The 27,894-nt window shown below is 39.5% G+C and overlaps 4 protein-coding genes across 4 annotated transcripts; 3 read left to right on the forward strand and 1 right to left on the reverse strand.

The window, feature by feature from the left end:
* The first annotated feature begins 2,324 nt into the window (after window positions 1–2,324).
* Window positions 2,325–4,394, forward strand: LOC139128262 (uncharacterized). The gene is made up of 3 exons (XM_070694073.1): window positions 2,325–2,627; window positions 2,687–3,536; window positions 3,802–4,394. The coding sequence occupies exons 1-3, from the start codon at window positions 2,325–2,327 to the stop codon at window positions 4,392–4,394; spliced, it is 1,746 nt and encodes a 581-aa protein (XP_070550174.1).
* A 266-nt stretch (window positions 4,395–4,660) lies between these two features.
* On the forward strand, window positions 4,661–6,188 carry LOC139128273 (uncharacterized). Its single transcript, XM_070694080.1, has 2 exons — window positions 4,661–5,234; window positions 5,341–6,188. Exons 1-2 carry the CDS (start codon window positions 4,661–4,663, stop codon window positions 6,186–6,188), a joined length of 1,422 nt encoding a protein of 473 aa, XP_070550181.1.
* Window positions 6,189–6,528: 340 nt separating this feature from the next.
* On the forward strand, window positions 6,529–7,218 carry LOC139128282 (uncharacterized). The gene has a single exon (XM_070694088.1). The coding sequence runs from the start codon at window positions 6,529–6,531 to the stop codon at window positions 7,216–7,218; it is 690 nt and encodes a 229-aa protein (XP_070550189.1).
* Window positions 7,219–13,209: 5,991 nt separating this feature from the next.
* On the reverse strand, window positions 13,210–26,849 carry LOC139129737 (uncharacterized). The gene is made up of 4 exons (XM_070695424.1): window positions 26,791–26,849; window positions 16,298–16,390; window positions 14,454–14,840; window positions 13,210–13,870 (listed from the first exon to the last, which is right to left on the reverse strand). The coding sequence occupies exons 3-4, from the start codon at window positions 14,689–14,691 to the stop codon at window positions 13,461–13,463; spliced, it is 648 nt and encodes a 215-aa protein (XP_070551525.1). The 5' UTR covers window positions 14,692–14,840; window positions 16,298–16,390; window positions 26,791–26,849; the 3' UTR covers window positions 13,210–13,460.
* Window positions 26,850–27,894: the final 1,045 nt, after the last annotated feature.

Raw genomic sequence — 27,894 nt, forward strand, 5'->3', positions numbered from 1 at the left:
AAATTACGTATAAGATGTAGCTAAGACAAAGAACAAGAAATTAGTGAGGCATGGAGATCTTGCAAAAGTGTTGAAAATGAAAATGTAAGTATGTTAACATGTCAATAAATTTTTAGACTTTAAAAATTGACCGATGGCCATGGTGTAGCACAGGCTAGGGCTGCAGTTCATGATGAGTATCACAATATATTGCATATCACAACAACATCCGTTTGATGTAATTTGGTGGCAACTTCACTGAGCACCATGGTATCGATGGACCTTTGCATAAGATATCTCACGCTGGAAAAATCAATCATTCAATGACCGATCATGAGTGGTATTCAGGTCGAAATAGAGAGTAGAACATTGTGCATGCTTAGGCCTACTCAAATTTTTCAAAATCTTTCTCAACTGTACATATCGCTGCAAAATTGTAGCGCTACGGTGAGGCGGTGGTCGGTGATTTAGCGCTACAATTTGCAGCTACTGTACATACATCATTACATGATTAACAGAATAAACTGCATACAGAGCATTTCAGTACATTCAACGACGCTTTATTAAAAAATTTAGAACTGAAATATTCTACATGTTACACAATCAAAATTCATATGGTCGTGGTATCAAAACAGGCGATCAACAAACCTTGCCTACCTCAAGCTCACGGGCCTACCTTACAAGTTGCATTACAATTACCGCAGTACCAGTACGTACAGCTGTATACTGGCAGTGTAGAGGCACTGCCATCGTCAAGTTATCGATGCAAACCTATGTCTCAACCGGTGTAATTCTCGATCGGAACACTTTCTATGCATATCAGAATTGATGTCACATTGTTTCCAAGGTGTACAGATGACGAAAATGTGCTTGAAAAATAAGATTTGTTGAAGTACGAATGGTGAGCAGGCTGGCTTCTCTCCCCGATATGCATTGATATGATCATGGATGTATGAACCGTTGAAAACATGGCGCCTTCAGATTGCGCATGCGCATATAAGGTCAACTCTCACAGTTGACCCGGAAATCGAAGCCAGTTACAAGGTCATTTGCTCTGAAAGAGCAAGAGATGGAGGCTGAAACTTGAAAGGTGGTGGGGAGATCAGTCCATGCGCGAACTCTTCATGAAAATGCAAGAAAATACGTCGCTCAGGTGAAGAAATTACTTAAAGCAGTACTGGTAATTTTAAAGCTGACTCATGTTATGCATGTGTACTGAAATGCCATTGCCAAAATAACACTGTAACGTAGTCTTATCTGTTACGTTGCAATGATAACAATGTCAATACAATTATTTGTAAGTTGACCGAGAGATAGGGCCGTGGCTGCTGATTTTCACACGATTCAGAAGTGACTTAATGATACTCAGAAAGTTTTATACGAGGATAGTTTTGATTTTATTTTTACAATTAAAAGCAGCTGGGATATCAAACAGGTTCGTTTGATTGTTTGTTGGATATGAAGCCGAGGAAATAAAGTTGCAGTTAACAAATAGCTCACTTGCATATTTATGAAGTTTTGTAATAGTCACATAACTAAAAAAAACAACTTATGAATTAGATCAGGGTCCGGCCCGTGGTTAGATGCTACTGTATTGACCAATCTGAAGAAAGTATCAATGAAAACATTGATTTTTTTTATTCTTTTTAATATGATTCACTTTAAAGTCACTTTTTCAAAATTAATTACTGGATAATCTTTACATTTTTAACTTTACCACAAAATTGTAGTTTGATCCCTGTGATATTTTGCATTTGTGTTTCTCGAGTTAAACAGGAGTGCCTTAGGATGAAATGAAAATTAATTCACTAATTTCTTCTCTCTATTGTTGTACAGTATATATTCAAATGTAAGGTAAAATGTCTTGTCTTTTACTCATGCCTTCTCGCATGGAGCCTGCAGTTTGCCAATCATAGAATTTGAAGAGATTGGATTGTTGGACATAGTATACAGCAAGAAACAATACATTTTATAGATTAAATGTAGACAAGATGGTGATTTTTGAATTAGAAGTAGATGAGTCTTTGTTTGCCTAAGTAAATTTGTAGATGAAACTCCCTTAGATTGGATGGTAGATCAGTGTAGATCAAGCGTAGACGAAGTTAGTGTGAAATGTAGACATAGTCATATCTGGTGTGGACAATATCTGTAGACAAAGCTTCATGTAGACTAACTGCTGTGGCTGTTCATCTACAAAACCCTGATGTAGATCTACATAAAGTCTACTGCAGACGGTCCGTAGATCTACTCTCATCTACTGTGGACATAGGTTTTCCGTAAGGGTTACTACACCAGACCAGTCATTGAACGACCATGTATCACGATACATTGCAATGAAAAGAGAAATGGAGCAAGATCCATTACCAGCACTGAACTTTACCAAGTTCGTACCCAAAGCACAAAACAAAGACTTAGAATCATCCCCTCTACTGATACAACCAGGACAGGGAACACCAACAGAATCAGGTGAGACAGTCACACCTACTTCAAATCAACAGACACCTACAACAAGCCAGAACAACAACATGCAACCTCTGACGGAGATAGCCCAAATGATGGCCTGTCAACGTTTACCACTACAACAACCAATAACATTTGGAGGCGACCCAACCATGTACATGTCATTGAAAAGATCATTTGAGGCCACTGTAACACGGCCTGCATACAGACATCTGAGAAACTGGATTTCCTGCATAAATACACGCAGGGAGATCCGCAGAAAATCGTCGAAGACCATCTACAACGATATGTAGACGACCCAGACGAGTCATATAGAGAGGCTTGGATAGAACTAGAAGACAGGTTCGGCAACCCTGCAGTCATAACCGCAGTAATCCTGGAAAGACTGAAGTCCTTCCCGAAAGTTAAACCAGACGAAAGCAAAAAGCTACTCGAACTATCAGACTTATGTTCTAACACAGAGGTACACATGAGAAAACTTCCTGACCTTTCGTCCCTCAATACACCACAGGGACTAAAGCCTGTCATGGAGAAGTTACCAAGATTCGTCCTCAACAAATGGAGAGATAACGTGGCATCATACAAACGACGCCACAAAACATTTCCTCCATTCAAGTTCTTCAAAGACTTCCTGAAAGACACAGCGAAAGCAGCATGCGATCCTGATATTCCAAGACCAGACGACACACACCCTGGAACAAGTAAGTCAAAATCCAGTCAACATACGAAGACTAGAGTGCTTGTACACGCAACGAAATCATCAAATGAAGAAAAACAATGTCTCTTCCACGAGGCTAAAGGACATGACCTGAAAGATTGCAAAGCATTTGCGAAGCAACCAGTTGCTGACAGAATTGAACTGTGTAAGAAGAAAGGCTTGTGCTTTAAATGCACTGAGAAACATCTCGCCAAAGACTGCACATCGACCATTGAATGCGTCATATGCAAGAGCAAGAAACACATCACCTGTCTCCACGCTACACCCGGTGACAGATCTAAGCAGAAAGCAACCGAAACCAAACCTGAAGATAAAGTAAAGGAAACCAAAGAAGCTACAACAAATGTACCAGACTCACGAAATGCCCAGCCGGACGTTCGTGTGGTAAGATAGTCCTCGCAAAGGTGTATACACAAGACCGACCAGCAGACTACATAGAAACTTACGTAGTCCTAGACGACCAGTCCAACGCCTGTATGGGTGACAGCCACCTCTTCGACGCACTGAAGATACACGGCCCATACCTTGAATACGAACTGTCAACATGCAGCGGCAAAGGAGAACTCAGAAAGGAACGACGTAGCAACGCGTCAACATAGAATCACATGACGGAAAGAAAAAATTCTCTCTTCCCGTCCTGCTAGAAAACGACAACATACCGAGCGACAAGAACGAAATACCCACACCAGACATCTGCAAGACCTTCAAACATCTGAAGCCCATCATCGATTACATTCCAGAACCAAAAAAGAACGTTGGAATTCACCTCCTCATTGGCAGAAACTGCCCAGAACCACTGAAAGTCAGAGAAACAAGGAACGGACCTGTAAACTCCCCTTGGGCTCAACGCACCGACCTAGGGTGGACAATTTCAGGCGAACTGTGCCTAGAGACAGCAAGAGGTGTAATCCGCACTTCAGTACACCGTACGACTGCAACCCTCAACAGCTACGATGAATCAGCACTCGAATGTAATCCTCACATCCACATCAAAGACATAATAAGCCCAAAACCTGTCAACTTCGGCACCACCGTCTTCAAGCGGACACCTTACGATGAACAAAAGGCACCCTCTATTGAAGACAAGCAATTCCTGGACATCATGCAACAAGAAGTCCATGTGAATGAGGAAGGCAATCTAGAACTTCCGCTCCCCTTCAGACAAGATCCAAAGAAATTACCAAACAACCGACAATCAGCTCTGAATCGATTCTACAATCTACAAAACCACAAATGATGGAAGAATACTTTCAGTTTATGAAGAAAATAATGGAACGTGACCACGCAAGTTCCGTTCCAGAAAACGAAATAGATGCCGACAACGCATGGTACCTACCACACTTCGGTGTCTACCATCCCAAGAAACAGCAGATCAGAGTAGTATTCGACTCCAGTGCAAAGTACAACGGAGTCTCCTTGAACGACGCATTGCTTCAGGGACCTGACCAAATGAACAGCCTCCTTGGTATCCTGCTATGATTCTGACGCAAGCTGACAGCAGTAATGGGCGACGTAGAACAAATGTTTCATAGCTTCCACGTCAACAAAGAACACAGAGACTATCTGCGCTTCTTTTGGTTCAAAAACAACGACCCTATGAAACCAGTAATTCAGTACAGAATGAACGTACACCTGTTCGGCAATGTCTCCTCACCAGCCATTGCTACCTTCGGACTGAGAAAGATCGCTGAAGACGGCGTATCTACATATGGAGAAGACGTGAAAGAGTTCATCGACAAGAACTTTTACGTCGACGACGGACTAACCTCAGCACCAGATGCACAGAAAGCTATCAGTCTCATCAATAGAACAAGAGACTTACTAGCGACCAGAAACGTTAACTTCCACAAGATCGTTTCTAATGATGAAGAAGTCATGACAGCACTTCCAAACAAAGTACGAGCCAAAGATCTACAGAGTTTGGATTTCAACCAAGACACCTTACCGACACAGAGATCATTAGGGGTCAAGTGGTCTCTAGAGGCGGACGCATTCACATTCGAAGTAGACTTGAAGGAGAAGCCATTCTCACGGCGGGGAGTACTGGCGATCGTCAACTCAATATACGATCCACTCGGTATACTCGCACCAGTTTCCATAGAAAAAAATTAATACTACGAGGCCTCATGACAGAAACTAAAGGACGCAACTCATCAAACTTGGATGGGATGAAACATTACCAGAGAAATACTTGCCCAGATGGACCCGCTGGTGCAACAACCTCAACTACATCACAAAGATACAGCTACAGCGATGCTACACTCCACCCACCTTCGGACCCGTAAAGAAAACTGAGTGTCACATTTTCTCTGACGCCAGCAATGAAGTCATAGGTGCTGTAGCGTACATGCGGTTAATCAACCATGAAGACAATGTCAACGTATCATTCATATTTGGCAAAGCAAAGGTAAACCCAACTCATGCAGTCTCCATACACCACCTGGATCTGTGTGCAGTCGTCCTAGCAACAGAAATCGCACAGAAGATCACATCAGAATTCGGCCTGAACATTAACAATGTCATATATCACACGGAAAGCGAAATCGTTCTTGGATATTTAAACAACAGTTCGAAACGTTTCGACATATACGTAGCGAACAGAGTAGAAAAGATACACAACATCTCATCACCACACCAGTGGCGACATGTGTCTACACACGAAAATCCAGCTGACATCGCATCACGCATCGTACCAGCCCCAAAACTCAACTCAACTATCTGGCTATCAGGACCAGCATTCCTGTGGCAGCGAGACGAGCAAGACAAAGACAACCATGAAGAAACAGAACACAAATACACAGTAAGTGACGAAGACCCTGAGGTCCGCAAACAACTTGCTGTCCTCAACACATCAACGAAGGAAGTAGAACAAGACGACTTAGGTGCTCACCGATTTCAACGATTCTCATCATGGAGATCCTTGAAGAGAAGTATTGCCAACTTAATAGGCAAAATTCGACAAAGAAAATCACCAGAAAAGACAGACAAAAAGGAGAAAGAGAAGTCTCCAGAAGAACTGAAATTGAGATAATGGCACAAGCAGAAACCATCATCCTACGCTCAGTACAGAAAAGTGTGTTTCATAAAGAATATGAGATACTATCTGCAGCAAAGTCAGCAGGCACGGACAACGACAGACTACAGAAACGAAATCCCATCACCCGGATGAACCCATTCATCGATGAAAAAGGCTCATCCGCATTGGAGGAAGACTTCGTCAATCTGATATCGACCTCTGCGGCCGACACCCCATCATCCTCCCACAGGACAACCACATTTCACGACTTATCATCGATCATGTACATCGACAAGTACAACATCAAGGCAGACAACTCACCCTGTCGAACGTCAGAGCAAATGGCTATATGATCATGGGTGTACATGACATGGTAATAAGTATATTACACAAATGTGCAATATGTAGAAGACTGAGAGCAAAACCACTCACTCAACTCATGGCCGACCTACCGTCGGACAGAACAGAGAAAACCCCACCATTTACCAATGTCGGAATGGACGTATTCGGCCCCTGGACTATAGCTTCCTGCAAAACCAGAGCCGGTACGTCTAAAGCAAAGAGATGGGCAGTTATCTTTGTCTGTCTCTACACTACAGCAGTACACATAGAAGTAATAGACTCCATGGACACTTCATCCTTCATCAACGCCCTACGTCGCTTCATAGCTATACGAGGCAACATCAAGAAACTCAGATGTGACCAGGGCACCAACTTCATTGGCACAAAGAACGAACTTCAGGCAGCAGCCAAAGAGCTGGATCAAGATCGCATAAAGAAATTCCTTACAACAAGAGACTGTGAGTGGATTTTCAACCCACCTCACGCATCCCACTTCGGCGGTATATGGGAACGACAAATTGGTACCATCAGACGCGTTCTTGACTCCATGCACTATCAACTAGGCAAGCAACAATACACACATGACTTGCTGCAACTCTCATGGCAGAAGTCAGCGCCATCGTCAACTCCAGACCTATACCGACTGTATCATCAGATGCAAACGATCCTCAAGCTCTCACCCCAAACATGCTACTCACCATGAAGACTCAATCACCGACACCACCACCAGGCTCATTCGTCCAACAAGACATCTACAGTAGTAAACATCGGCGACGCGTACAGTATCTAGCTGATCAATTCTGGATACAATGGAGAAAAGAATATCTACAAAGCCGTCAGCCACGACCAAAATGGAACAAATCTACAATCAACGTCAAAGAAGGAGACGTGGTTCTTTTGAGAGAGAAAGAATACGCAAGAAACAGCTGCTGGCCCCTCGCTCGCATAGTGAAGGTCTACCCCAGCGATATGACAACATGGTACACAAAGTAGACGTCATGATCTACAAAGATGGCGAACATCGAACCTACCTCAGACCAATTAGTGAATTAGTTTTGATTGAAAGTACAAATTGAACTCTGTGATTGAATTCAATGAACACTATATACGGACTCTTAGTATGAACCCTTTCGTATATACTCTTAGCTTTTAGAATTTATTAAGACCTAAAGTTTTAGTAGGCATCTATTCTATTAGAAATTTATGATTAGTAAAAATTCAGCTTACCGCGCATTTTTAGACGGGGAGTGTGTCACTTGTGATTCGATACATGATGGCCGATGTGTGGATGCATTACGTATGCCACACAGCGGCCGTCGTGTATTGAACCACACGAGACTGTGGTAGTCTGACGCACTGGACGTGTTCGCCTTGCATGCATACCGGTACATGTCCACGGAATTCGCGGAAGCTGGAGGCATCATGGGCACGATAATATTTCCATAGGCTACGACAACAATAATCCAAACTACGAAAACACAAGAATGTAAAGCTTGTATATTCCTAAGGAATTACATGAACATTTTGAAAACAACGAACTCGAAGCTGGTAGCATTATACTGTGAGTTCCGCATAGCAACCAGGGTCTTGACGGGCGCAACGTTATTGTCAGTGAATGTAACTAAACTGGTGTCGGTATGATGCACATAAAAAAGAAATGAGGGCATGAGACCTATGCATGTATGGATTTTATTGTAAACATGAAGAAGACATCAGTATGAATGGCATAGGCTTCTTTTTTTAAACCAAGTTTCATGTACTGGCTCTTGAAATGCTCAAAATGACCTGAATGGTACAGGCATGTGTGAGTAATGGCTCTTGACATAAAAAAAATCAGAATGCTAGATAAGAACCAAAATGTTTATTACAGAAAATATCTGCTATAATTAGCTACTGATACTACCCTCAGTGTGACAGTTTTCGGACGACCTCAGTTTTCGGACATTTAGTGACATGCTGTTAGTTACACTCACTTCGCTCCGTATCGATAGCGTTTTACAGGTCATGTGACCTCATATTAAGTCAGGTGACACTGTTGTCCCGTTTTCGATAGTTTTTTTGGTAGAAGCTATTGAGTTCGCTACGAGCGGCGGTCACAAATTGTCGTCTGACACCGCGTCAGTGATACTGTCAACCTACTGCCGTCAGATCAAAGTAACTGAAATTTTGACTAAAGTCCTTATTTAGCATTGAATTTTGAATGTGGGGGAGAATAATGATTTTGAAAATATTCATTCTATTGTTCGCTACGATTGCATGTAGTTTTAACGAAAACTGCCGTCAGATCAACATCTGTGCCATGTTTCATCAAATTTGAATGAAACATGGCACAGATGTCATGCATTGCCACAGTGGCATGCATTGATATGTAGTAGCATCATGTCAATTATGTGCTGATCACCATATATAATGATGTTTGTAATTAGGCTGGTATGTCAAGAAATTATTTATCAAATCTCATGAAACTTAGTACAAATGTTGAGCACACATAATGACATTGCTTTATCATTTGAATGAAGAAATATATCAGTGTCATTCAAATTTATTGCTAATTGCATATTTAATGAACTGTCCTAATTAGTTTGCTACGTTCAGAATACTGCATCAAAATTGATGAAACTTGGTACATATGTTCATCTTTCAGTACTGTTTTACTGTGCAAAGACATTCAAAGTAGTATCATTTGAATTCATTGCTAATTTGCATATTTGATAAACTTTCATAATTAGTATGATATGTCTAGAGATGCTGTACCAAATTTGAAGAAACTTGGTACAGATGTTAATCTTCCAGTAGTGATATGGCATGCAGCTGATTTGCATATTTAATGATTTTTCATAAAAGGCATTTATTTAGTACACTCAGTGTGACAGTTTTCGGACAGGGTAGTGAATTTCGCCCAAAGTCGTTTCCTAAATGACCAGCAATACGAAATCTTATTACCATACCTTTCGAAACTTTATTGTGGTTATCCTCAAACTCAGTTGACACGACGGGAGTGGTATTTCGGGGTCAAAGTTGCCAAAGTTTTGACCCCATGTTGAGGGCGTAGTAATCGGACTGCAATCCCAGAAATCGGACGTCGTGTTTGGAATGTGATTAGGAGCTAAGTATTGATAATTTAAACCTTAACTTCAAACCACCGATTTTTAATTTCGATGTGTTTAGAAAACTGTATATAAGAATGATGATAATTAGTTATGTTTAATCCATGGACGACTCAACTATATTTCGACGTGTATAGCGCTTAGATATATCGGACACGGGCTGTCTCTGTGCGTGTTGCTTTCGGCACCTTGTATCGTACGGTATGGGTAACTTCGCTAATTTGTTCAGTGAGTATATACTTATAATTGTTTCCATAGCATATTTTGTTTGTATTAGAATCGCACAGGCATTATTTAATAAAAATAGCGAGTATATTTCATCGTACGGAATTATTTACCTGTCAAGTTTTTACACAGTAAGTCACTTACTACGTTTACACAATTATGCTAAATATTGTCTGTCCGAAAACTTGTACACTTCTTACGTTCATTAAATGTACTTTTTTTCTCGAAACAACTGCGCAGTTTTCGTTAAAACTACATGCAATCGTAGCGAACAATGGAAAGAATATTTTCAAAATCATTATTCTCCCCCACATTCAAAATTCAATGCTAAATCAGGACTTTAGTCAAAATTTCAGTTACTTTGATCTGACGGCAGTAGGTTGACAGTATCACTGACGCGGTGTCAGACGACAATTTGTGACCGCCGCTCGTAGCGAACTCAATAGCTTCTACCAAAAAAACTATCGAAAACGGGACAACAGTGTCACCTGACTTAATATGAGGTCACATGACCTGTAAAACGCTATCGATACGGAGCGAAGTGAGTGTAACTAACAGCATGTCACTAAATGTCCGAAAACTAAGGTCGTCCGAAAACTGTCACACTGAGGGTAGTATCAGTAGCTAATTATAGCAGATCTTTTCTGTAATAAACATTTTGGTTCTTATCTAGCATTCTGATTTTTTTTATGTCAAGAGCCATTACTCACACATGCCTGTACCAGTCAGGTCATTTTTGACATTTCAAGAGCCAGTACATGAAACTTGGTTTAAAAAAAGAAGCCTATGCCATTCATACTGATGTCTTCTTCATGTTTACAATAAAATCCAATATATGCATGGGTCTCATGCCCTCATTTCTTTTTTATGAGCATCATACCGACGCCAGTTTAGTTACATTCACTGACAAATTGCCACTTACAAGTGGGGACTATGCCATTGTGAATGTCTTGTTGCTTCTGAACTGCGCTCATGTTTAGCGAACATCAGCAGTTTCCACGTTATGGCTGGAGTTACATATTCACTGAAATCAGTCTTCAGTTCTCTGTTAAGTCGTTGCATTTTGAAGAGACTCTCATGTTCACTTTGCTGTGAGTAGCTGGACTTCAAATATCTCATGCTAGTGAGATATAATTTTTTCTAGAGTTTGGATTCTAAATTTACTGTATTATTTCAGTTCATTTTTTGCAATGTATTTTAGGTCTCTCACTGGTTTTAATATGTTGTTATACTTCCTTTTGTGCCCAGTGTTCTCACCAGAACAAAAATTTGTGGGACATTTTGTCCCGCTGACCAAAAAAAAGCGGGACAACAAATGATTTTTGTGAGACAATATATAAATATGTTAAAAAGTCAAACTGCAAATACGAACCTTATTCTATGCATGGAAAAAATAAAGGACTCAACAACTCATTCAGCTTAACAACTTTTTTTGTAAACATTCGGTAAACATATCAACTGATATTGAATATCAGTGCCTTTTAATGAAAAGTCTGTGTCGGGGCCCTCTACCATAACAGTAGTTGCTAGAGTGTCCAGCCGTTCAGCTCCCAGTTGATTCCTGTCATTACAGTTTTTTTTTGTTTTTTTTGTTTTTGTTTTGTTTTTTTTTTGCACACTAAACCCCCTTTCACAATCAGCAGAAGGAACAGGCCAAGTCAGTGCTATGGCATCTATTTAGATCAGGAAACATATCCCTATGATGTTTGTAAACAATCATCAACTTTTGACGTGAAATTTTGGTCGCCAGCCAAGGCTACAAATTTTGTCAATTGATCGAAGCATGGAAAAAAGACGTCCATGTTCTCACGTATGAGTTTGCCTGGAATAATATACTTATCACATGCGCAAGCCAAGAATTGATAATTTTTTGCATAATAAGGGAACTTTCCTCCAACTGTTCCACATTTAAACCTCTGAACTACTTTTGGAATAATATTATCAATCGGCAGTGGGCCAGTTGTCAATCATTTCCAGTCATAGGTACTAGGTCACGCAGGCAAGGAACAGAGCAAAAGCCTGATAACATCACACAACACGTATCTCCCGCGAAGTTTATACATGATTCCAAACATAGCAAAGACCTAAAAATTATCTCAGACAAAGTTGCGTTATTTTTCGAGAACAAAAATTCACTGAATCTCAACGGCACGAACAATAACGTTGCGCCCGTCAAGACCCTGGTTGCTATGCGGAACTCACAGTATAATGCTACCAGCTTCGAGTTCGTTGTTTTTGAAAAATGTTCATGTAATTCCTTAGGGATATACAAGCTTTACATTCTTGTGTTTTCGTAGTTCGGATTATTGTTGTCGTAGCCTATGAAAATATTTATCGTGCCCATGACGCCTCCAGCTTCCGCGAATTCCGTGGACATGTACCGGTATGCATGCAAGGCGAACACGTCCAGTGCGTCAGACTACCACAGTCTCGTGTGGTTCAATACACGACGGCCGCTGTGTGGTATACGTAATGCATCCACACATCGGCCATCATGTATCGAATCACAAGTGACTGTGGTTTAAGTACGCCCTCTGACGGGTATTGCTTCCAGATTGCCTCGGTTTCAACCAGGAAGTGTAATTACTCGCGTCAATCATTTACGTCCATGGTGAAAAGTACTGGCTGTATGATACGGCCGGGCGGCAATACGGCTGGCACCACGAAAGTTTATTATTTCAAAGGCGCGCCACCATTGGCGCGCAGGCCCAAGAAATCCGCGACAAAACAGAAAAATAAGCGAGAATGTCGCAGAATCGCGACCTGGTGAGAACGCTGCATGCCCTAGTTTAGTTTTCCTTACCATGTATAGTTGATCCATATTTTTGGTCAAACACATAAGCACTTGCTATAATTATATCAATTATCGAACGTAACGTTCATAAATGCACAGATATTGCTAATATATTGCAATAAATGTTCATATTATACCAAGAGACTTCCTTTATTGGTTAATCAAACACATGCCCTTTTTATCTCCCATTTCAAGCAAAGTACATTTACATAAAGTATAAGTAAGATAGACTTCCAAGTATTATGATTTTTTTATTGTTGCACAAAAACCTCTATCGGCCCCATCTTGCCTTCTTATAGTGGCATAAAAATGGTTACCCCGAAGGCATGCATGAAATATCATGACCATTCAAAATGCTTTTGCAAAAAATTTCGACACAGCCATAAGACACTGGCCTCCTCACTGTAATTTTTCTTCAGTCACGAATAGCTCATATTCTAATATGTTCACAGTATTTACTCTCCGTTGTATACATTTAGCATTTTCCCATGTTTCAATATTATAGCAAGGTTCACTATTCCAGATTGTAAAATGTGATAATGTTAATTCGTTTCATAGCTTTACATACCTCTTTCAACATGCCGCGTTTATGATAGATCTCTTTCTGTTCACCAGGAATATCAGCGTCATCAACGATTGCCTGGATGCGCTCATGCAGATTCTCTTGCTTTGCAGCCAAACTTTCGGTGACAGTCGACTTCCCTGACTTTTTCTTTATCATCATTCTGAATCGCTCCTTCATATCTCCTTTCGTCTCTGTAGGAATGTTTAAGTCAAGAATGGTGTTCTCAACATATTCCATGAGTAAGTGTCCCTCTATCACCAGCTGTGGCCAGGCTTGCTGGTCTTGTCTGTACCAACAGGCAGGAACTTCTGGAAAGCAGCCATTAGCTCTTGCTTTATTTTTAAGGGAATGTCAACTTCATTGACTATGGCCCCGACATTTTGAGTGAACTCTCTGCGATCAAAAACTAAATCAGAATGAGTGATATTCAATTCTTGTAACTGCTCCTTTATCTGAATCCATTCATTCATTAGTTTGTCGAGTTCAGAAGCTCTAGCTTTGTCTTCTTCGACTGACATTCCTCTTAGATTATCTCTGTTTCTAGCTTTCTCCCTGGTAGCCACTTGCTTTACTGAAACGTTGGCCACGTGCCCTTTAATTTCAGATTCAAATTTCTCGTTCATCTCTTCAATCTCTTCTATGGACAGATGGTATATCTCCCCATCTGTTTACATAAATGAATGAAAATGTTATAAGTAAGGTGCACAATACTAAAGTTATTTTCACTAAAATATATCTTAGCATTTTTGGATCTTGCTTGAATAACTCTATCATTCTTCCAGGGGAGGTCAAAGGGGCATTGTAATTTGGGAGTTGTATCAATGTAAATTTTAAAATTATAAGTGGAGCTTTCCAGTGACTACTGTTTCCATGTCATAAAATGTAAGTGGAGATTATGAAATATAGACAGTATTGAGGGAAGATCTGATCTTCCCTCAATACTGTCTATATCTGATCATATGAAATATTATGTATAACAGTGTAGAATTTGTTTCGTGTCTTATTTGTTTTACATAATGATTTTAGTCTACCCATCAATGAAATTAATTCCCCAATTGCAAATGCATACAATATAACACTTTCTAAACATACACATTCCAAACAATGTTTTAAAAACCCTATATACAAAGAGGGAAACACATACGTGACCTATCTATTAATTTCATGGTTCATCTCTATATCGCAATTTATTAGTCGTCCGTCTACTTATCTATATTACAGTGTGTCACGTAACGTGATTAATGTACCTTCAGTGTCTGCCAATTCCTCCTGGCATAGCAGATACTCTTCATAGTCTATCGATGTTCCTAATGACAAGTAGAGAGCTCCAATCTCACCCAGCAGGCTTTCAGACAGAAATGTACTCTTTACCATCCTGTGAAGACTTCCACTTGAATAGTCACCCATCAAAGACTCCAGGGCTTCCAGTGACTGGCAATCCATGATATAGGAAATGCTACTTTTACCTATATGATGTAACTTCATACGTTTATGGCGTTGATTTAGTTGTTTACCAACCAATATCGCATTTCCTTTTGTCTTTTCGTTGGAGTAGAAATCAGCAGTAACTTCCCGTACACGTTTGCCTTCCTTCGGAATTATACCATCCGGTCTCACTTTCACTTCTATTTGACCTGAGGTGAAAAACAGGTAACAGAACAGCTACCCCCGGACATTTAGTCCCCAGACATTTGCCACCTACCATTTACCCCCCCCCCCACTATTTACCACCGGACACTTACTACTCGGATACTTACCACACAAGACATTTACCACTGGACAACCCTCTCTTAAAAATTAATTTTAAATGACGTCTGATTCATTATCTTTATTTTCAGAACAGTTTGAACTTTGTTTTGACAAAGCATAGTCACTGTTTATGATTCAAACAGCCTTGTATAGTATATTTTATATTTGTGATGAAGGAATTAGAAAATATTTTATGAAACATCTAAAACACATTCTACCCGTATAATATGAAAGTGAAGATGTGTGTAACTTTCGATACAACCCGGTTTTGACAAAAAAAGACAAAAATCGAAAAAGAGACAAATATTAGTTCCCAAGTGTTAGTTTCAAGGTTAGGTTTATGGTAAGCCAATAATATCGTTTGTATAGAGACAATGCTTTAGTCCGTTAACACCATATAGCTGTTATTTTACTTTCATTTATATTATTCATTTATTATTTAATGCAAAATTAGACATACAGTGTCAAGTTCAAGATTAACATTTGAACTGACAGCCGCGGGCAATTCCGCTTGGCGTAGTTGTTGGAGTTGGGGTCTTTAGTTAAAGCATCCCCGGTTCGATTCCCTGATATACAAAGGGTAAAAATAGAATGTATAGTAACACTTGCTTGGCATGGTGAAAGGTAAATCATGTGGCACCCAGAAGGAGAAACTCTTAGAAAAGATGCACACGCAGTCGTCGGAATGTTCTTTTTCCATAATTTGCCATTTGAGATCATTTTCGACAAGGCAATATTGCCGCTATAAATAGCTGTAGGGGGTAAATATCCGGGGGGGGGGGTAAATATCTTTGGTGGTAAATGGTTGGTGGTAATTAGCCTGCGGTAAATGTCTGGAGTCCAGAGGGTATTTGTCTGGGTGGTAACTGTCCTACAACCGAAAAAAGAGGTGTCTAAAAAAATATGTTTTGTATTTACTGAGTTTTGTACTTGGACATCTTTGTCGTATCGCATTATAAGCCAAACCTTTTAAAGTCATCAGTGAGTCAAGCTTTTATGCTTTAAGCAATTTGAGCATCACTAATATTGAGCTGCAACACAAAAGATATCTAACATTTTCCTCATTATTGATAGAACGGTTTTTAAATACTTTACATCTGCTTCAATTATCCTTGACGTTCATCGAAAGACATTTTCAATTAACATTTGACATGCCACGTTTTTCATTTTTACATTTCGCCTGAGTGTGTCAGTCACTGGAGAAAGCTTTTAAACCTTCAATTATGTACTTCTGAACAACGGTGAAAATGCATGAAATTGCTGATTTCTGCACATTTTAGTACCAGCATAGAGCGGTTTATATTTTCTGTGCTCATATTTAGAATAAAACTTATTTTCTTACATGGGCCACGCTTTCGCTTGTTTTTCTTTTGCCATAGCTGGTGAGAAGGAGAATCTTTTGACTTTCTTTTGGATCTTCGAACATCTGGTTCGCCTGCAAAAGATGTATGTGTTAATGAGAATGCAGATATGGTGAGAAATGTTTGACATAGACAGATATTAAACAAATCTCAAGCAGATATCAATATATGAGAACTGTTTTAACAGACCAACCAATGCGTTACAATGCATTGGCCGATCAGAGACAAATGTATCTGTCAAATGTGTACAAGCTATATCAGCACCTTTACTCTTTTTGCAGGAATTTTTTTATCCAATATCGATCATATCAGAGCCAGAACTGTCTTAATAAAATGTCGCTGTAGGAAAATGTTACAGTTTATATACACAGTAAGATAGATTTGGCATTCTAGGTAATCTGAATGGTTGTGTTTAATGAAAAGGGCACATTAGTTTTTACGGGACAGGGTCGATGGAAACCGGGGGGGGGGGGTGACTTTGGGGTTGTCATGTTTTACAATGGTTGGCAGTCAAATTCTACGAAGATTGGTATCGAGTTATGGCAAACCCACAACAGAGTGTTAAAACGGGATACGAATATGGCTTTATCCTGTCTGAACAAGTGATAACAAACAGAAGAGAGCACTTTTGTTCACAAAAATAAAATTCCCAAGTTGGCAATGGGAAATGTGTTATGCCCCATTCACGATATAACTTTTATAACACTTTGATTACTTGGAAAATAGCTCCGACTTTTGAAAATAGCTCCGAATTTTGAAACAATATACTTTACACATTTGTCGTTTACTTTTTCAGAGTAACTTGCTTGATAATAAAAATGAAAGAGAAGACAGAATGAACTATATTAGTATGTGATTGGTAATCAAGAAAACAAAGTAGGCAAGTTAATTGTTTTATATGTATATTTTGAAAACAATATACTGCAGACATTCCTGTTTTATTGTCTTCAGAAAAACTGTTATTAGATGGATAAGGGAAGACATGGGACGACATGGATGCCTATTGTTATGTAGGTCATTTCCCCCACACTCATCATGACCTGAGTCCAATTAGTCAAGGTCACTGCCCTCAATGACCTCACAACCTTGAATTCAACTAGTCATGTTTGGAATCATCTGGAAAGTTGATTAGTTGTGTAAGAGAGATAATTTTAGAACAGTAATTAGCATGTCAATAAAAGTTGTAGACTGTTCTTATATGCTCTTATGTAAGCACATGTGTATAAAAGGGACGTGCACAGCTTCCAGTCAGACTTTTGGGATCGTGTCTCTTGTGTGTTACTACATGTGTTTGGAAACCCAGCAGTAGTCATTCTCAAGACTTTTCAAGACCTTCACTGCCAACGCTGGATTTATACTGTGGACTTTTGTGCAGCTTCAAGCCTGCAAGTCAAAGGACTGTACATTCATCCGACTGACTGTTACGTATACAACTCTGAGACTGGAGCTTTGCCGTCCCAGCTGAGATAAGTAGTCGGGAAACTTGTACCTGGTTGGTCTAAAGGGCTCTTCCGATAATTTTTATGACCCCTCCTGCTGGTGAGGTGTTAAACTTCTTTTTAACAGTAGTATAGTCTCAGCTATACACAATGATCAGTATTACAACTGCATAGCATCGGTTGAGACACCATGGAAGGTTTCGCGCTTGGCTGTAAGGTAGAAGCTCTTGACGATGGTAACTGGTGGTCCAAAGGCATTGTGAAGGAAGTGATTCAAAACAAAGGGACTAGTATCTAGTTGGTTTGATGGCTGGTCGGCAAAAAAAAGTCAAACTGGACTCCTCGAACAACAGAAAACACAAAAACTCGAAAGCTATCTAGAAGCGACAAAACTCGCACTTCTAGAGATACCCTTTCAAACAAGGAAACAGAACATGTCGCGTGCTCAAAGAATCGCGATAAACAAGCTCGACAAGGGTCCAGGCATCGTCATTGTAAACACAAAAGATTACGTACACGAATGCGAAAGACAATTACGCAACACCCAGTATTATACACAACTAGACAATGACGACACAGAACAAACAGTAAACAAAGTACACGAACTATTAAACAAAATGTACGAGAAAAAACACATCGACCATGATACTTTTAAGTATCTCGATCCAAAAACATAAAAATCCGTACCCCGCAGTGGTACTTACTACCTAAAATTCACAAACCGCCGCCCGAAAACTCAACGTTTGCAGGGAGACCAATAATTAGTGGCTGCTCTAGTCCCACAAACAGAATCTCAGAATTCTTGGATTACATCATAAAACCATTGGTCCAGCAACAACCAACGTATTTAAAAGATACAACAAACTTCATACAAGAAATTGAAAAACAATGTCCCCCTACTAGTCAAACAAAATTCACAGAAGTAAAGAAACAAAAAACAAACAAACCAGACCACCAAATGGACTCACAACGAGACCCAAACATTGATATTCTTGCCTCGCTATTCAATGAGCAAGATCACTAAAACACATTAAAATAAATATTCACAAACACATAAAAGTAAATATTCACAAACACAAACTAAGGAAAGAATCTACATTGCGACTGATGAGAAACCACACTCGGGTTTCGAAACGCAAGCGTCGAAGGGCCACTCTATCAACTTTGTAACACCATAGGTCCGGCTGCGTCTCGCCATAAGCTTTCCCCACACAAACAAAACATTACCGTACACACTAATCAAAACTTCCCTACAAATATCCGAGGCGAAACAAACATTTGTTTTTAACACAAACAATCGGATAAGAATGTAGGAACACATTTTTGAAACAAACCAAACACAAACTCGACACAAAAACATTTTGGATAATTAGGTGGGGAGCCTCTTTCACACAATATACAAATCTGCTGATGATGTCATGAATATGTAATTAGGTGAAAGTGGCCGTCGACGCGTCGCGACTGGCAGTGGCGCTGCACTTGATAAGTCTTAGTCGGGTGGTTACCGTATAACTGGAACAGCCGATCGTTTGCTGAGACGATCAAATGTGTCAAGTGCGCCTCCTATTAAAGTAGTAAAGTAAACTATGCATAACTAATAGACGGGGCCCAGAACGTCGTTTCAGGCCCAAACGACACTCTGAGCCCCGTCAAGTTCTGTGTGGGCGCAGGGCTGTCATGAATATTTTGAGCCGTTTGACAACATTTTGCCTGCCTTTTCAAAACTACTGTATACTGCGAACTCAGCGAAATTCAATCATGGCGGAATTCAAACCAGACGAATTTATGGATGACCTTGATCAGGACACATTTAATTCCCTCAGAAAAGAAAACCTCATAGCACTGGCAAATTTCCTTAAAGTAGATGTCAAAAGATCTATGCACAAGCGAGAAATACAGTTCAAGATTGCAAAACATTTAGTTAATCTAGGCCAATTTGAGGAATCCACCTTGAAAGATTATGAGCCTGAGTCTACCTTCGAACTAAGAAAATTAGAATTAGAAATACAGGCAGATTTGGAGCTTAAAAAATTGGCATTAGAAAAAGAAAAAGAATTACAAATGAAAGACAAAGAATTACAAATGGAAGAAAGACAGAGAGAAAAGGAGAGAGAATTGGAAGAACATCGACTACAGTTAGAAATGAGACGTTTAGAGCTTGGACAGTCAGGAAAATTCTTCCCTTCAGACAAGTTTGACATCACTAAGCATTTCAGGTTAGTTCCCCCTTTCCAAGAAAAGGATGTTGATAAATATTTCCTTCATTTTGAGAAAATTGCTCAGAGTCTGAATTGGCCTAAGGAGTCCTGGTCTATGCATATGCAGAGTGCTTTGGTGGGTAAAACCAGAGAAATTTACATTCAGTTGTCAGTAGAGCAGGCTTCAAATTATGATTCTGTGAAGGAATTAATTCTCAAGGGTTATGAGTTGGTGCCTGAAGCTTACCGTCAGAAATTTAGGGATTGCAAGAAGGTGAAGGATCAAACTTATGTTGAATTCGCTCGGACAAAAGAACAACTGTTCGACCGTTGGTGTTCTTCTTAAAAGGTCAGTCAGAATTATGACAAATTACGACAACTTGTTTTGATTGAGGAATTTAAGAGGTGCATTCGGAGTGACATCAAGACGTTTATCAATGAACAAAAGGCAGTACATTGGAGGTTGCTGCACGTTTGGCCGATGATTATTCATTGACCCACAAATCTTCATTCTCAGCAAACCATCACAGTCCTTTTCCTACAGAAACAATGCAGGTAAATTTAACTACTCCTTTTCATCCAAGAATTTTTCAAAGGACAGTAGGAAATCAAATGAGAACAGTTCACAGAGTTCAAGTAACACTCCCACATCATCAGATCCAAAGTCTCAATCTCCTTCTGACAAACAGTCCAGTACACTTTCTTGTAATTATTGTAAGAAAGACGGCCATTCAATGTCAGATTGTTTCAAATTGAAAAGAAAACGTGAAGGTCAAAGTGGTCAAAGTGGATCTAAGCCCACCGGCTTTATTTCTTCATCAACTCAATTAGAATCTAATAATGTGTGCAACACATTTTCTGAGGTTAAATCCCTCTCATCCCCAATTAATGAGGTGAAGGTCAATTCTTCTCAAGATAGCATTATGGGTATTTTCGAGCCATTTATTCATGATGGTTTTATATCACTTTCTAGTGATTTTTCTTCCGCTACCCCTGTCAAAATTTTAAGAGATACCGGGGCTTCCCAATCTCTTTTGTTGGCAGATACCCTGCCGTTTTCTGAAAAGTCATTTTCAGGTTCTAAAGTTATTATTAAGGGGTAGATTGCAATGACTTTATTCCTGTTCCTCTCCATAATGTCTATTTGTCTTCGGACTTTGTTTCTGGACCTGTGACTTTAGGTATTAGGCCTTTTTTGCCTTTTGAAGGGATTCACCTTCTTCTTGGAAACGACCTTGCTGGGGACAAGGTCATTACTAATCCACTTGTGAATGATAATCCTAGTTTAGATCAGGATCCAGAGCCAATTGAACAACACATACCTGATTTATTTCCTTCATGTGCTACTACTCGAGCCATGTCAAAGAAACTTCTGAGAATCAAAATACTCTCAAAATTATTGTCACAGATGTTGACTTAAATGACACCTTTCTCAGTCAGGTGTTTGACACGGATCATTCCGTTATCCCTCGTGGATTTGAAACTTCCAGTAAAACTTCCGCTGACCAAAGTCAGACATTTTCTAGATCAAATCTCATTGCAGAACAACACAAAGACCCAGATATTTTGTCTTTGTTTGACAGGGTAGATGATGAAGGTAAAACTTCAGATAGCTCTGTTTCCTATTATACAAAATCTTGTATTCTCATGCGTAAATGGAGACCTCCAGATGTTTTGGTTGATGACGATTGGGCTATAAAACATCCAATTGTGGTTCCAAAGCCCTATTGTGCTGAAATACTGTGCTCAGCCCATGAAACCCCCTGGGGTCGTCATCTAGGAGTAAGGATGACATCATAAAATTCTCAGTCACTTTTATTGGCTGGCCTAGTCTCAGGCAGGATGTAGCACATTTTTGTAAAACTTCTCACACATGTCAAATGGTAGAAAAACCAAATCAGACCATTCCAAAGGCCCCTTTAAAGCCAATTCCTGCATTTCAAGAACAATTTAGTAGGATTCTCATAGACTGTCTTGGGCCTCTCAAAAAACAAGATCAGGAACTGAGTACATGTTGACAATTATGTGTACATCTACTCGGTTCCCAGAAGCCATACCACTAAGAACCAAAAAGACAAAGACTATAGTGAAAGCTTTAGTCAAAATTTTCACTTTATTTGGCCTCCCTAAATGTGTCCAGTCCGATCAAGGCTCCAACTTTATGTCTGGTATTTTTCAACAAGTAATGGATCAGCTAGGCATTAAACAGTATAGGTCATCCGCCTATCATCCAGAAAGTCAGGGTGCTCTTGAGCGATTTCATCAAACTTTGAAAAACATGATTAGGACCTACTGTTTTGACACAGAGAAGCAGTGGGATGAAGGAATTCATTTTCTGCTTTTTGCTGTAAGAGAGTCAATTCAAGAGTCTCTTGGTTTAAGTCCACTTGAGCTTGTATTTGGTCATACAGTCCGTGGCCTACTTAAGCTCTTTAAAGAGAAATTGCTATCAGACAATAATGATTGTCTGAATATTTCACAATATGTGTCAGATTTTCGTACAAAACTCTCTAAGGCATATGAATTAGCCAGAGAAAATCTTGAATCATCTCAGCAGTCCATGAAAATCAAATACGATAAAAACACCTCAAAACGGAAGTTTGAACCAGGTCAAAAAGTTCTTGTTCTACTTCCGGTTCCTGGCAAACCACTCCATGCTCGTTACTTTGGGCCATATCTAATTGATAAGAAATTGAGTGATTTAAATTACATCATAATAACACCTGACAGGCGAAAACAAAAACAGCTATGTCACATAAATATGCTTAAGCCATATTTGGATAGGGATAATCCTACTATAACTCAGCCTGTCAGTACAGTCAGTTCTGGCCATTATGAAGATAGTGATACTGAAACTGACTTGAGTGAAAATACTCTAAACTCAAAGCTTGGCTCGGTCAAGCTTCAGAACTCAGAAATCCTGGAGAAGCTGGAGTCTACAAAGTTGGCACACCTCCAGCCAGAACAACAACAACAGGTGAAAGAACTGCTCCACGAATATAAACACCTGTTTCAAGATGTTCCAATGAGGACAAACGTCATCTATCACAACGTTGTTGTTGGGGACAGTAAGCCTGTAAAACAACATCCATACAGACTGAATCCAACAAAAGCGAAATATCTCAAGGAAGAAGTTAAGTACCTGCTGGACAATGACTTTATTAAACCCAGTAAAAGTAACTGGAGTTCGCCGTGCATACTTGTTCCCAAATCAGATCACAGTTATCGTATGTGCACGGACTTTAGGAAGGTCAACACTTTAACACACACAGACACTTTTCCCAATCCCGAGGATTGATGACTGCATCGACCGAGTGGGAAAAGCCAAGTATGTGACGAAATTTGACCTACTGAAGGGATTTTGGCAAGTCCCTCTGACGGATCGTGCTCGTGAAATATCCGCCTTTGTTACACAAGACGGATTGTTCCAGTACAAGGTGATGCCATTCGGAATGAAGAACTCTCCGGCAACGTTCCAACGAATAATCAACAACGTCATATCCGGGCTAGACGGATGTGCAGCTTTCATTGACGACGTCGTCCTCTATAGTGACACCTGGGAGGAACACATCAAGCTCATGCGGAAGTTCTTTGAGAGACTGAGTAAAACAATGTTGACTGTCAACCTTGCCAAATCTGAGTTTGGTTGGGCAAGGGTGACTTACCTCGGACATACTGTAGGACAGGGTGAGGTAAAACCTGTTGATGCCAAAATCAGTGCCATTTCAAGTTTTCCCATACCAAACTGCAAAGGACAACTGATGCGCTTTCTCGGTATGGCTGGCTACTACAGAAAATTCTGTCCAAATTTCTCCACAATTACTGAGCCTTTGACTAACTTACTTAAAAAGAAAGTAAAGTTTGTTTGGTCAGAGCAATGCCAACAGGCATTTGATACACTTAAAGCCATACTGCAAAGTGCTCCAGTGTTGTCTGCACCAGATTTCACTTTGCCATTCAAATTAGCTGTGGATGCTAGAGATACGACTGCCGGTGCTGTTTTATTGCAAGAGGATAGTCATGGTGTAGATCATCCTGTTTGCTATTTTTCACGCAAATTTAACAAATCCCAGAGAAACTACTCTACAATTGAAAAAGAGTGTTTATCTTTGATATTAGCTTTACAGCATTTTGAAGTTATGTTACTTCTTCAAATCAGCCAATAGTGGTTTATATTGATCACAACCCTCTTGTTTTTCTGCAGAAATTTAAAGGCAAAAATCAGAGATTGCTAAGATGGAGTTTAATGTTACAGGAGTTTAATCTTGACATTAGACATATCAAAGGCAGAGACAATTTAATTGCAGACTGTCTCTCTCGTATTTAGAGTTTATTGTCGTTCACACTTTTAAGATTACATTTGTAAAAGAAAAATTTTTCTTTGAAAAATTTTCTTTTTTTGAAGAGGGGGTGTGTTATGTAGGTCTTTTCCCCCACACTCAGATTTAGCCGAGTGGTTCTGTCTCTGGCCTCTCAGCTAGGCGACTGATGCCGTATGTTGTGGGTTCCAATCCGATTGAAAACTATCCGTATTTTCTATCCTGGGTCGGTAACACTGCTGGTGGACAGAATTGTCCCCGAGGTTATCGTTTGCCCAGTTAAAGCGATGAAATTCGTTTCTTCGCTTCGATAAAGTGTGTATGTGCGATGCATGATAGTGAGCATGCGTGCGTGAGTGCTTCACGAACTCTACAACGTGTTGAGCGGTCTCAGTCAGAAAAATGTAACAATTAGCCGGCTATTGAACCACTCTTTTTTGGGAGTGGAGATTTAGCCGAGTGGTTCTGTCTCTGGCCTCTCAGCTAGGCGACTGATGCCGTATGTTGTGGGTTCGAATCCGATTGAAAACTATCCGTATTTTCTATCCTGGGTCGGTAACACTGCTGGTGGACAGAATTGTCCCCGAGGTTATCGTTTGCCCAGTTAAAGCGATGAAATTCGTTTCTTCGCTTCGATAAAGTGTGTATGTGCGATGTATGATAGTGAGCATGTGTGCGTGAGTGCTTCACGAACTCTACAACGTGTTGAGCGGTCTCAGTCAGAAAAATGTAACAACTTACCCGGCTATTGAACCACTCTTTTTGGGAGTGGAGATTAGCCGAGTGGTTCTGTCTCTGGCCTCTCAGCTAGGCGACTGATGCCGTATGTTGTGGGTTGGAATCCGATTGAAAACTATCCGTATCATCATGACCTGAGTCCAATTAGTCTAGAACATTCTCAAGGTCACTGCCCTTAATGACCTCACAACCTTGAATTCAATTAGTCATGTTTGGAATCATCTGGAAAGTTGATTAGTTGTGTAAGAGAGATAATTTTAGAACAGTAATTAGCATGTCAATAAAAGTTCTAGACTGTTCTTATATGCTCTTATGTAAGCACATGTGTATAAAAGGGACGTGCACAGCTTCCAGTCAGACTTTTGGGATCGTGTCTCTTGTGTGTTACTACATGTGTTTGGAAACCCAGCAGTAGTCATTCTCAAGACTTTTCAAGACCTTCACTGCCAACGCTGGATTTATACTGTGGACTTTGTGCAGCTTCAAGCCTACAAGCCAAAGGACTGTTCATTCATCCGACTGACTGTTACAACTCTGAGACTGGAGCTTTGCCGTCCCAGCTGAGATAAGTAGTCTGTACCCTTTTAAAGCTTGTACTCTATCCCTGACTTAGCAATTAGTTTTATTTTCGTAATAAATTTTGTTTAAACGTTAACTGCTGAGTTCACCCTTTTGTTCGTTTTCTCTGCACGTAACACTATGTCAATTACAAACGGCAGCGATATCATCCATATCGACAATATTATGTTCTATAACACCAGCGCTTTTATTCTTATGTATATGCTTCAAAAAGGGCCTTTGTTTACATTAAACTTCATAAGAAAAAATTCAGTGTATCTTTTCGTGTACATTTTACAAATTTACGCCAATTTTTGCTGATTTGATGGGAAGCAATGCAATAGTTTAGTAATGGAAAATGATAATCTTCTATGAAATTATTAAAATTAACATGTGGAAAAGTACAATATATTTATACGTTTGCTTCTACTTCAATATTTAATGAGATCGCATGACCACAATTCGCATTTTTTGTGACAAGTATTTAATGGTTTTTAAAAAATATATGGTTATCGGGACAGTCTTGGATTATGTCAGAAGTCATGCCACATGGTAGTTCTAAACGTCAATTCCACCCGGAGCTTTAGGGTGCAGAAGGGTCAATCAAGCAAATCAGATCATTGAGGCGTCACATTTTAAAAATGATGAATTTGGGGGTGTCAAATTTTAGAAATTTAATTTGGAGGGGTGCTTTTTGTATATCATTCAGGAAGTATGCGCTTCGAAAGTGAAAGACTTAAACTTGTGTTCAAACTTTCCTAAATGAATCTCTCAACCATTCTTTTACTAAATCAAAAATTAAAGTCGGGGATCACCATGCAAAGTTTGGAACTAGAGAATGACATTGCCCAACATTTTACGATATTTGAAATTCAAACAGCCGCCATTCCTGTGTTAACTCTATGGGGAAAATTAAACCAGGTTTTCGAAAAACTGAGACGGTAAAGGTTTCTCTTTCTGCAAGAGCTTCAAAATGACCCCCTCCGCCACACGTTGTAAATCAGAAAATAATTGTAGAAATTTGTGAGTCTGAATGAGCCCGCAATGAGCGTTCTACCTTAAGGCTTACGTTCATAGGAACCCACCAGTAAAAAACGAATGCTATAATGTTCATTTCTTAAATACGCCTTCCATGTTGATGGTATCTCTAGGCGTCTTATTTGTTATCACTGCTTCCACTTCTCTTTTCGCAGAAAAAATGCCGAATTTAAATTTTCCTCACCTATAGTTTCTTGACCGATGACCTCACTGAGAATGTTTCTCACAACATCAGAAGTATAGCTTACTGAAACCGATCAAAATTAAAACAGATATTAAAGTCTGCAAAACAAAACTGCTATTTCGTAAGAGCTAAATGAACCCTCTTCTATTTTTCAGCCTCAATTCATTTTTCTTAATGTTTCGCTGATATTACTACTTCAGTTCAGCCTTTTTTGAAGGAAATAGCCCAATGTTTTCGTTGTTCCTTGAGCGGTGAACCTAATGCTTGCTAAAACCAACAAACACAACTATCAAAACAAACTAAACAAAAAGGTAACATTCATTGCAGCAAGTTTAGTACCTCTCTTAAAAAAAGGTTGTGTGAACATAAAAATGTTAAAAACAAAAAAGGATATATATATCCCAGTGTGAAGAGAAATCAGCGTCCAATGAAAATTTTGTAGCTGTACGATAGTTTGCCAATCCTCGCCGTTGTCTTTGTCTCATATTCTTTAGTTTTCTTACTCTCCTTCTCTTTATATTAATTTCACACTAACCTTGACTTTGATCAGCTGATAGACTAGGAATGTTTTCTCGTTTTTGTGTTCCTCTATCCACTTGTGGTATCATTGGTTGCTCAGCAGACACTGGAAGTCAGACAATAAATTTGCAAAATCAACATGAGATCATTATTTTGCATGCCCGTACCTGCTTGTGTGTCTTTATCTTATTGTTTTATGTATGTATGTATGTATGTATGTATGTATGTAGGTAGGTAGGTTGGTATGTATGTATGTATGTATGTATGTATGTATGTATGTATGTATGTATGTATGTATGTATGTATGTATGTATGTATGTATGTATGTATGTATGTATGTATGTATGTATGTATGTATGTATGTATGTATGTATGTATGTATGTATGTATGTATGTATGTATGTATGTATGTATGTATGTATGTATGTATGTATGTATGTATGTATGTATGTATGTATGTATGTATGTATGTATGTATGTATGTAAGTATGTATGTATGCATGCATGCATGCATGCATGCATGCATGCATGCATGCATGCATGCATGCATGCATGCATGCATGCATGCATGTATGTATGTATGTA

Source organism: Ptychodera flava, chromosome 3 (assembly GCF_041260155.1).
Source record: "Ptychodera flava strain L36383 chromosome 3, AS_Pfla_20210202, whole genome shotgun sequence".
Classification (NCBI taxonomy): Eukaryota; Metazoa; Hemichordata; class Enteropneusta; family Ptychoderidae; genus Ptychodera; species Ptychodera flava.